At 39.2% G+C, this 12,003-nt stretch overlaps 1 protein-coding gene across 1 annotated transcript in view; it reads right to left on the reverse strand.

The window, feature by feature from the left end:
* Nucleotides 1–12,003, reverse strand: part of LOC117327466 (serine-protein kinase ATM-like) — a 61,405-nt gene that overhangs the window by 19,535 nt on the left and 29,867 nt on the right. Inside the window, exons 37-51 of the mRNA XM_033884468.1 lie at nucleotides 10,468–10,602; nucleotides 9,984–10,193; nucleotides 8,094–8,196; nucleotides 7,755–7,900; nucleotides 7,316–7,414; nucleotides 6,859–6,978; nucleotides 6,215–6,434; nucleotides 5,584–5,742; nucleotides 5,094–5,216; nucleotides 4,241–4,443; nucleotides 3,844–4,054; nucleotides 3,345–3,464; nucleotides 3,075–3,227; nucleotides 736–889; nucleotides 332–414 (exon numbers count right to left, since the gene is read on the reverse strand). Coding sequence (XP_033740359.1) covers nucleotides 332–414; nucleotides 736–889; nucleotides 3,075–3,227; nucleotides 3,345–3,464; nucleotides 3,844–4,054; nucleotides 4,241–4,443; nucleotides 5,094–5,216; nucleotides 5,584–5,742; nucleotides 6,215–6,434; nucleotides 6,859–6,978; nucleotides 7,316–7,414; nucleotides 7,755–7,900; nucleotides 8,094–8,196; nucleotides 9,984–10,193; nucleotides 10,468–10,602 — 2,239 coding nt within the window. The remainder of the gene's footprint in view (nucleotides 1–331; nucleotides 415–735; nucleotides 890–3,074; nucleotides 3,228–3,344; nucleotides 3,465–3,843; nucleotides 4,055–4,240; nucleotides 4,444–5,093; nucleotides 5,217–5,583; nucleotides 5,743–6,214; nucleotides 6,435–6,858; nucleotides 6,979–7,315; nucleotides 7,415–7,754; nucleotides 7,901–8,093; nucleotides 8,197–9,983; nucleotides 10,194–10,467; nucleotides 10,603–12,003) is intronic.

Consider the following 12,003-nt stretch of genomic DNA (forward strand, 5'->3'; position numbering starts at 1 on the left):
AAGAAGGGCATGAGGTGTATACTTTTTGGATTTATAAGCTTTCAAAAAACTTACTCGAAAAACTTTAAAGTTTTGGGGTGGGACGCCGACGCCAGGGTGACAGCATTAGCTCTCGGTTACTCGTAACCGGTGAGCTAATAATGTGTCACAAACAGGCAACATACAGGTATGTTATGGCACACCTCATACACTGACAGGTAATTCCATAAAGTGTCACAAACAGGTAACATACCGGTAAGTTATGATACCCCTCATACACTTACAGGTATTTCCATAATTTGTCACAAACAGGTAACATACAGGTAAGTTATGGGACACCTCATACACTTACAGGTATTTCCATTGTGGGGACTGCAATGTTACGTAAATCTTTCACTGCTGGTAGTTTTAGCATTCCAGGGAAAGGGATCGGCTCTGTAACAACAACAATACAGATCAAATAGTTTCAGTCTGGTAAATCTTTTAAGGTCTGCATCTTTTTGTCACACTAATTTGTCATTCGGTATTTTTAAATATTTTGTTTAATAGTTGTTTTATACCAGAGAGCATCATTTCAGTTATACTTCAGAATAATATCACAAAATAGTATCGGTGACAAATTGGTTTTTATTGTGCCTCCACACAAAGATTTTAGAGGAAATTTGTTTATTCTTAGGTGTGACATATCTTAATACAAGATAGGTCAATTCATGCCTAATAAAACCTTCAACTACTGAAGAATTTATGAAGCAGTACTTGTCTCAGCCTTGTACTTGGTGACTGGGTAGTTAGCCAACTCTATGTAAGCCAGACAAAGCTTCTCCATGTCTTTGACGATATTTGCCACAGAGTTATTTCCCTTTTGTGCCTTCAATCTCTCCACCAAATTCTTAGCTGCTTCGATTCTCCCCTATAAACAATAATCGACAAAAGATATTCAATCATCCAGTCATCAAAAGAATATAGAATCTCAGCACTATTGAGCAGTAGACGGTAAATCAGGGTTGAATTCATAAGTAATGCTGACATTTTTAGTACATATGTCACTTATGTTGAAATACAGACATACATCCCTAACCCTTCAGTCACTACTTAAATTCTGGACATTCTGAAAAAGCAGGATTATAATCCATGTAGGCCTGTAAGTTATTGATGCATACATCTTTTTCATATTCAACCAAAATTTGATTTAATCTTTTATTTATTGCCATTTCTAAAATCAATGTTTACAGCAATTGTGAAACAAGTTACAATGTATATCAACTTACATTAATCCCTATTGTTGACCCAGATATTATTGCAAGGGTCTTAATGTGGGAGGAAACCAGAGTACCTAGAAACAAGAGATCCCAGAGGGATCTTGGCGCCCACCATTGAATGATCTTCATAGATTCCATATCAGATTGATCTTTTCTCTACTTTTCCCTTCATTTTACTAATCTGTGCAAATTGAGACATCCCTCCAGTACTTTTCAAACAAGGGAATCCTAGCTATATAAGAAATTTGAGATTTAACGATAATGGCTGTTTGGTTGCCAGGTTGTTTTCAGGACAGACTGGTCCAAAAATGCAATACAAGGGACCAAGGGGAACCTACTTATGAAATTTGAGAAAGATTCATTCAGTACTTTGAGAAATAGAGATAACAAACTTCAATTGTAAAAAATTCAAGATGGCGGTCTGTCGGCCATATTGTTTTCCAATTGATCTCAAAATGCAATTAGCATAACTAGGCACCAAGTTGTCAAAATCCAAGATGGCTGCCTGTCGGCCATGTTGTTTTCAGATTGGTCTCAAAACGCAATATGCATAACTAGGCACCAAGGGAAACCTACATATGAAATTTGAGAAAGATCCATTCAGTACTTTCTCAGAAATAGAGATAACAAACTTCAATTGTAACAAGAGATCCCAGAGGGATCTTGGCGCCCACCATTGAATGATCTTTATAGGTTCCATGTCAGATTGATCTTTTCTCTACTTTTCCCTTCCTCTAAGTCTTACTAATCTGTGTAAATTCAGAAACAGCCCTCTAGTACTTTTCAAACAAGGGGAACCTCTATATAAAATTTAAGATTTAGCGATAATGGCTGTCTGTTGTTTTCGGATTGGTCCCAAAATGCAACACCAGGGACCAAGGGGAACCTACATATGAAATTTGAGAAAGATCCCTTCAGTACCTTCTGTAAAATAGCGATAACAAACTTCAATTGTCAAAATACAAGATGGCTGCCTGTCGGGCAGGTTGTTTTCTGACTGGCCTCAAAATCCAATATGCATAACTAGGCACCAAGGGGAACCTACATATGAAATTTGAGAAAGATCCCTTCAGCAATTTCTGATAAATAGCGATAACAAACTTCAATTGTCAAAATCCAAGACGGTTGCCTGTCGGCCATGTTGTTTTCCTATTGGTCCCAAGATGCAATATGCAGAACTACAGACCAAGGGGAACTTACAAAAATGTTTGAGAAAGATCCCTTCAGTACTTTCTGTAAAATAGCGATAACAAACTTCAATTGTCAAAATACAAGATGGCTGCCTGTCGGGCAGGTTGTTTTCTGACTGGCCTCAAAATCCAATATGCATAACTAGGCACCAAGGGGAACCTACATATGAAATTTGAGAAAGATCCCTTCAGCAATTTCTGATAAATAACGATAACAAACTTCAATTGTCAAAATCCAAGATGGCTGCCTGTCGGCCATGTTGTTTTCTGATTGGTCTCAAAATGCAATATGCATAACTAGGCACCAAGGGGAACCTACATATGAAATTTGAGAAAGATCACTTCAGTACTTTCTGAGAAATGGCGATAACAAGAATTGTTTACGGACGGAGGGACGGACGGACGGACGGCCGGACGGACGACGGACCACGGACGCAGGGCGATTTGAATAGCCCACCATCTGATGATGGTGGGCTAAAAACCCACGTGGCCAAGCATGTGATCCCATACCTTTTCACATCAGATAAGTGAACCAAACTCTGATTGCCTAGGTGAAAGGTAAGTGGGTTGGTTTCCACTGTGCCACCCTACCACCCTTTTTTCATAAAATTTTCCAATTCATCAACAGGACTCTATAACATCATACCTCTTCCTCTCTGGCCATTTCTGACATTGTCCTTGACAACTTGCCCTTTTTGTTAGGGTCTTTGAAGATGTCAGCATCCTTTTTGGCGTGTGCTAAAGCGAGTATACAGAAGAGCGTGTGATGTGGGTGGTCCATTGCAGTCCTCTCTATCACCTGTTGTAAAATATTAGTAAAAGAGATGTAGAACAGTATCAATATCTAAGTCACACACACAATATCAAGTACAAATAGAATTTTGTCATTATGTTTTCAACAGTTATGACCTCTCACCTTATTGAGGGTGGTCTGGAACAGAGGACACTGGTCTTTGTGTGGCCGAGTGTCCATCCTGGTGGCTAGCTGGTACATCAAGGGCAGTAACTTGTATGTACCAAGGTCCTCGATACCATCCTAAAGCAAATGCAATTTAAATTCTACTGTATTTGCATTGATTATTCAAAATCTAATAAATGCTGCAAAGATCTTTAATTTTGTAGAGTTGACATGTACAACATTTTATCTTGTAGAGTTGACATGTACAACATTTTATTTTGTAGAGTTGACATGTACAACATTTTATCTTGTAGTTTATCTTTTTTATTTGTTTCATAGTCAATACAGCAAATAATCTTTATTCAAATTAATAAATTGTGCTTTGACAGACTAATTATAATGAAAATCTAACCACTTTAAAAATTTCTTTAGTGAGAATGACACAGAGACACTCCTCCGTGCCTACAAGAAAGTTTCTGTATGCATGACTTTCCAATGATGACAAAAAAGAGGTCACCTGTAAAATTTCATTGATTTCCTGGTTGGTATTGTTACTGAACCAGAGCGAGGTCAGTCTGAAAACACGAAGGTCGTGACGATCCCCAGCCTTCAGGCAACGGATATAGTTCTCGACGGCAGTGACAAGAAAGCGACCCTTGTCGTCTTCAAGAGTGGCAATCTCTTGTCGGTCAATCTTGCTCTGTTTGTTTAGAATGATGAAATATTTCCTGTAATAACAAGACATCGAAATGTCGGGTTATGGATAATCCAATATTTTTTTTTGTATCAACTCTTTATTTGTATTATCCCAAAACTATGATTATTGACTGAATCTGAATTGGAATTTGAAATTCAATCATCTTAGGAGAATCTGAAATGATTTATCAAAGTAAACATTCTCATGAGAAACCTACTCTTTTGTATTGTCCCCAACTTGTTTCAGGGATTCTATTTCCTTTTGAGCTTTTTTGAAAAGATTCTGTTTGGACTCAAATGTACTAGATTTCATGTAGTTGACGATGTGTTGATACTGGCTGTCAGCATAGCGAGCCAGGGCAAGATACGAGTCCAGAGCTACATCATCCTCGATTCCAGCCTCATCTAACATAGCAACAGCCTACAAGGTCAAATAAAAGTGATCAAAGGTTTATAGAAAAAAAAAATTTCCAATTACCATTCTACATGTAAGAGTGAAGGAAGCTGATTGGAGAAAACTGTTGTCCAACTCAGAAAAAAACACTGGAGATAACATAGAGGCAGCTGTTTAGTCTTGACCAGGTCTTTAATTGGAGATCATGGAGGGAAGAGAATTTCTTCATTCTACATCATCTGGACACCCTCCCAGGATACCAGAAGTTTGCTAATAATTTATGAGGTTTGAAATATCTTATCATCTTAACTTTTAGCCCATATCTGTGTATAAGTCAACCCCATTTTCACTTATAATACATAATGTTTTAGTATATCAAAGCCCAACCCTTACATTTGTTATTGGATCAGTCCAATATATATTCTCCATTGAACTTTCACAATGTCATTCAATACACAAATCATTATTTAAATTTGAAATGTAAGAAGTTATGACCAGGTAATATATTTGATAGCAGGCAAACATTTATAGAAACATGTAGGAATACATGTATCGTGTTTGCTTTGTTTATTCTATTAAGTATTTGTATATATCAACATAAAAGATGCCAGAACAGACAGTTATCTATATACTGTACATGGTGTTTTATATGTGTAAAATGAAACAATTGACTATACCTTATCTAGGTAGTCTTCCATAATGACGTTTGGGTTCTCTGATCTTGTTTCGGCCAGCCAGTTGCCATATATACACAGCACTTTTGCGTAATACTTGGCAGCATCCTGGTCTTTTCTGCGGACCTGCAATATACAGATAACCAAAATAAAAGTTGGAAAGCAACGAAAACCTTAACATATAGTTTGAAAACAGCATACACCCTAACATATACAGCCTAAAAACAACAAACATCCTAACATATTTAGTTCAAAACCGACGAAATCTTTACATATACAATTCGAAAACAACAAACACCCTAACACATAGAGTCCAAAAACAATGAAAACCCTAGCACAGAGTTCGAAAAAAAATGAAAACCCTAATTTTTCAGTCTGAAAACATCAAACACCCTAACATGGAAAATGGAAGACAACAATGTAGGAACAGAACTGGGAGGTACACTGATACACACATCTGGTGACATCCATCTCTGGTACATACTGTCTTTACCTTTTTGAGCTGCACTATGATGTCTTTCATCAGATGTTTGGCAGTATTCTGTTCTCCACGAGCCCAGAACATATTGGCCTCCTCAACCAGCTTGGTGATGTGGAGGTCAAGGACAGAGGGTTCTAGGGACTTCAGCTGACCAATGGCTCTCTCTGCTACCTGTAACAGGTATATCTCATTAACATGTAATAGGGTTTTACTGGACAGATAGTGCCAGTATAATGAGGTTTTACTGGACAAATGAGCCATTATAACAAAGTTTAACTGGACAAATGTGGCATTATAACAAAGTTTAACTGGACAAATGGTGGCATTATAACATGATTTCATTGAGAAACGCTGGCAGTATAACAAGGTTTACTGACAAATGTGGCATTATAACATGATTTCATTGAGAAACGCTGGCAGTATAACAAGGTTTACTGACAAATGTGGCATTATAACATGGTTTCACTGAGAAATGGTGGCAGTATAACAAGGTATTACTGTACAAATGGTGGCAGTATAACAAGGTATTACTGACAAATGGTGGCAGTATAACATGGTTTCACTGAGAAATGGTGGCAGTATGATAAGTTGGTGGCAGTATGATAAGTAAATACTATCACATTATGACAGTGTATCACTGTACCTGATGCCTGCCTGCTCCACTACTGAGTCTTGCTAACTGCAACAGCTGTCTCTGTAGACAGTCGGACACTGCAGAGTTATTCCCCTTGTTCAGGATCAGTCGTAATAGTGTGATGCGAATATTGTAGACTGGCTCTAGGAACTCAAAGTCATTGCTGTTAAGGTAGTTTTCATCCTCGCCTGACCAACAGTTCAATAGACTGCCCAGCTCATCTTGGTTCCTGGAGAGACAATATTTACATTAAGAAGTCATGCCCCCCCCCCCCCCCCCCCATTTCATGGCGAGGGCATACAAAATGGACGGTACTTGATGGATACTGCAGTGACTTTTTTTATCAAGAAAATACTGAAAGTGAGAGAAAAGAATTGTACCTCAAAAAGAATCTAAACATGACCTTTCTGATCAGAGAGATCTTTTAAACATTTCTGAATTAATTCTGAATAATTGTCTATTGGGAAACATTTACACCATTTTGACTTAAGACTATCTCACTACAGCAGTGGCTTTAACAGCACCATATAAGTGTACTGTATTTAGTATTTCTATGGAGAAGGAACAAATCCATAGATACATCCATAGACTTTAATTCATATAGCTAAAACAATTATATTGAGTATGATTATAATATCAAATTATAGATTTACCTGAGGTTACATTTGAGGGCGTTCTCTATCTGTGAGACACAGTTGAGGTCTGTTAACATGGGGTACAGACACCGGGCGCTCTCCATACTCCCCTCACCCAGCCTCTCTATCACACTCAATCTGTCATAGAAACCAATCTGAATCAGTTTATACGACAAATAAAAAATCCTGAATTTTTCTTAATGTTAAAAGATGACCAATGTAACTATATTCTTAAGCATCAAAACTGAAAGTAAAACGCTGGCAAAAATGAACATACTTCATAAATTTGAGATTTTTGAATAGAGGAATAATATGGTCAACATTTTGAATGATAGCCCAGATTTGAAATAATTCATCTCCTATATTTGCATTACAAACAATAATACCGGATCAACATACAGTACCATATAAAATTATATATCGTATGAGATGAATTACAGTCATTTCCACTTAACCATCACTTAATTATAAGTACCTGGCTGTGCGGGCTGCTGAGGAGGCCAGAGACAAGTGATCCTCTTTGACTGCACTAAGGGCGGAGTACACGGCCTGGTGGTACCCAGTCTGATTAGATCTACAAAATCAATAAAGGTTGGTTACACCTAAAATAACTGAATTAAATGGTTTTTTTTGTCAAATTTGCTCTTTATGCCCTACAAGGGATTGACAATATTGAGAAGACAAGCAAGACTTGTGATATTCTCTGCCATCTAGAAGGATCACAATCTAATTTCTGTAAAATTCTGTTATTGCTGACATTGGGAAAAGGGTAGGAAGGATAAATACATAGGCTAAACACATATTGCACTGCCCTGTTCTCCACCTAGTTTACTGGGACATATATAGGCAAGGGGGGATAATGAAGTTGTACATAAACAGTAAAGTAACGGCCCATTGTCCCTAAGCCCTGGTACCTGAGAGTAGGGTCCAGAGTCCACTGACCAGCCTTCCAGGCAGACTGATACTGTAACTCCTCTACATTCGGGGCAACATCTGCTCCGGGTGACATCCCATGGAAGTAGTGATTTAACACCTCCAGAGCACCAAAGTTTTGTAGAGCCTGAAGAATATCAAGACCTTGGTAAAGTGAAATTCATTTTTCTTTTATCACAAGAGGATGAGGGAAAGTTGTTTAATTATAGCATTTTTTACTCTTAACAGGCAACAGGCAAAGAGCACTCTACAAATGACCTGATTTCAAGGTCAAGGTTACAAAAGTCTTTTGAAATTATCTAAAAGGGGAAAACTCTGACCTGCAGCAATCCAAGACTTGTATTGGTTGAAGAACTGGACATATCGATGTCATAGGTAACCAGAGCCTTGTCCCATAGGTTCTCATGCTCATATGTCTTTACTCTGGAAGGAATAAGTCAACATAATCATGATTTATTCATGTCTTTTACATGGTCACCAGATTTAATCTCTATGATTTGTTCACACATAAGTCCTTAAAATTTTCACTTTGATTTTAGAGCATTTTATCAAGACACTTACCTGGACAAGGTGTCTGGGAGACATTTACCTGGACGAGGTGTCTGGGAGACATTTACCTGGACGAGGTGTCTGGGAGACATTTACCTGGACAAGGTGTCTGGGAGACATTTACCTGGACAAGGTGTCTGGGAGACATCTACATGGATGAGGTGTCTGGGAGACATTTACCTGGACAAGGTGTCTGGGAGACATTTACCTGGACGAGGTGTCTGGGAGACATTTACCTGGACAAGGTGTCTGGGAGACATTTACCTGGACAAGGTGTCTGGGAGACATCTACATGGATGAGGTGTCTGGGAGACATTTACCTGGACGAGGTGTCTGGGAGACATTCACCTGGACAAGGTGTCTCGGAGACATTTACCTGGACGAGGTGTCTGGGAGACATTTACCTGGACAAGGTGTCTGGGAGACATTTACCTGGACAAGGTGTCTGGGAGACATTTACCTGGACAAGGTGTCTGGGAGACATTTACCTGGACAAGGTGTCTGGGAGACATTTAACTGGACAAAGTGTCTGGGAGACATTTACCTGAACAAGGTGTCTGGGAGACATTTACCTGGACGAGGTATCAGGGAGACATTTACCTGGACGAGGTGTCTGGGAGACATTTACCTGGACGAGGTGTGTGGGAGACATTTACCTGGACAAGGTGTCTGGGAGACATTTACCTGGACGAGGTATCAGGGAGACATTTACCTGGACAAGGTGTCTGGGAGACATTTACCTGGACGAGGTGTCTGGGAGACATTTACCTGGACAAGGTGTCTGGGAGACATTTACCTGGACAAGGTGTCTGGGAGACATTTACCTGGACAAGGTGTCTGGGAGACATTTACCTGGACAAGGTGTCTGGGAGACATTTACCTGGACAAGGTGTCTGGGAGACATTTAACTGGACAAAGTGTCTGGGAGACATTTACCTGAACAAGGTGTCTGGGAGACATTTACCTGGACGAGGTATCAGGGAGACATTTACCTGGACGAGGTGTCTGGGAGACATTTACCTGGACGAGGTGTGTGGGAGACATTTACCTGGACAAGGTGTCTGGGAGACATTTACCTGGACGAGGTATCAGGGAGACATTTACCTGGACAAGGTGTCTGGGAGACATTTACCTGGACGAGGTATCAGGGAGACATTTACCTGGACGAGGTGTCTGGGAGACATTTACCTGGACGAGGTGTGTGGGAGACATTTACCTGGACAAGGTGTCTGGGAGACATTTACCTGGACGAGGTATCAGGGAGACATTTACCTGGACAAGGTGTCTGGGAGACATTTACCTGGACGAGGTGTCTGGGAGACATTTACCTGGAAGAGGTGTCTGGGAGACATTTACCTGGACAAGGTGTCTGGGAGACATTTACCTGGACAAGGTGTCTGGGAGACATTTACCTGGACGAGGTGTCTGGGAGACATTTACCTGGACGAGGTATCTGGGAGACATTTACCTGGACGAGGTGTCTGGGAGACATTTACCTGGACGAGATGTCTGGGAGACATTTACCTGGACGAGGTATCTGGGAGATATTTACTTGGACGAGGTGTCTAGGGACATTTACCTGGACAAGTTGTCTTGGAAACATTGCCTGGACGAGGTGTCTGGGAGACATTTACCTGGACGAGTTGTCTGGGAGACATTACCTGGATGAGGTGTCAGCTAGTCTCCCTGCTCCACAACCATACAAGCCATCAGGGTCCCCAATCTGCTGAAAGGCCTCCATCAACAGGTCCTGTACATTGATGCCAACCTCTGTGGAGGCAGAGCTGGCCGAGTCTATCTTCGTGTCCTGAGTAAAGTCCTGAGAAAGACTCTGACTGCCTGATGAACTCCGGCTCTCCTCATGTTGTTGTCTACAAAACAAAATACCATAGCAACCTAACAGAAATTACAAATTTTATTAAAACAGAAATTAAGCTCTAGGTATGGCATCTGTTCAGTCACATTAACTCCACTTGGGCTCAAATATGATATTCTAATGTTTAAAAACCGCTATTGAAACAAACAAAAAATACAACTTTGCTGCATTTGTTATATTAGAACATCATTTGAGATCAAACTGAACCATCCAAGTCAATACGGGGGAGGAGGGAGGCACACACAACACAAGGTAAACATTATTCAGACCTGTGAGCATCACACCATATCTCAGAGTAGAGAACCGTGGTGAAGTGGGCGGAGCAGTAGAGAGCTGCCTTAGCTACATGTAGATAGTTTAAATCCATCCAGAAGTTGTTATCCCAGGCTGTCATCTGTCTTCTCCTGGAACAAAGACAACAAATTGTGTACAAAAAAATGTTATTCCAGGCTGTCATCTGTCTTCTCCTGGAACAAAGACAACAAATTGTGTACAAAATAATGTTATCCCAGGATGTCATCTGTCTTCTCCTGGAACAAAGACAACAAATTGTGTATATAAAAATGTTATTCCAGGCTGTCATCTGTCTTCTCCGAACAAAGCAACATTGTGAACAAAATAGACAACTGTCATCGCTTCTGTGGTACAAACAACAATATTGTGACCAGTTTCTCATGTCATCTGTCTTCTCCTGGAACAAAGACAACAAATTGTGTATATAAAAATGTTATCCCAGGCTGTCATCTGTCTTCTCCTGGAACAAAGACAACAAATTGTGTATATAAAAATGTTATTCCAGGCTGTCATCTGTCTTCTCCTGGAACAAAGACAACAAATTGTGTACAAAATAATGTTATCCCAGGATGTCATTTCTTCTCCTGGAACAAAGACAACAAATTGTGTACATAAAAATGTTATCCCAGACTGTCATGTCTTCTAAAACATTGAACAGAGATACATGTAGTTTTTTCAAGTAAAAGAGTTATAAATATAGTTTATAGCTATCTTTATCATTCTGGTATAAGAACTTTCAAGCCCCATTTGATGGAATTTTCCTTCCTTTTTTCTGATTAGAAATAAATGACATAGAATTGCATGACAAAGTTAAATTCATACTTCCAGCTCTGAAATAAAATTGTATATGTATATATAAGTACAGTGGACCCTCGATAATCCGAACACCTTCGTTCCCAGCCCAAACCGTCCGGATTACGAGTTTTCCGGACTACCGAATTTCGTCTACCAGGTCAAAAAAAATTGTTGTGTAAGAGTTATCTCCCTTGACTCTATACAATACGGGGACGTTTTAATGACGTTTCATAAACACGTCTAATTGTCAGTCTTTTTAAAAAATAAATATACTTATGTTCTTGATATGATTCTTGTTTTCTTTTATTTTGTAGAAACTAAAAAATAAACAATGTTTTTAAAAGAACAGGTGAAGTGAAAGTTGTTTTATTTATAGCGGACATATGTGACCTACAAACAACACACATGGGTTACGTCCCAGAGGTTCACAAACGAGTAGAAATTACATACGTTAAATACCTGAAATGAAAGACCCACTATGTACAATGTACGTTTTTTTACGTAAATTATGAACCTGAAATGAAAGACCCGGTAAATGTACCATGTGTGTAATTAATAACATGCATCTTTCAATGAGTCGTCATTACACGTAACGGTGTTACAAGCCGATATCCTTGTTTACCCAATACAATTGTTAGTGATGTTAATTACCGATAATAAATTTATTACATGCATTAAAAATTAAAATTTTGTGATTGAGAAGAAGTCGTTTGAAG

This window comes from Pecten maximus, chromosome 5 (genome assembly GCF_902652985.1).
Source record: "Pecten maximus chromosome 5, xPecMax1.1, whole genome shotgun sequence".
Classification (NCBI taxonomy): Eukaryota; Metazoa; Mollusca; class Bivalvia; order Pectinida; family Pectinidae; genus Pecten; species Pecten maximus.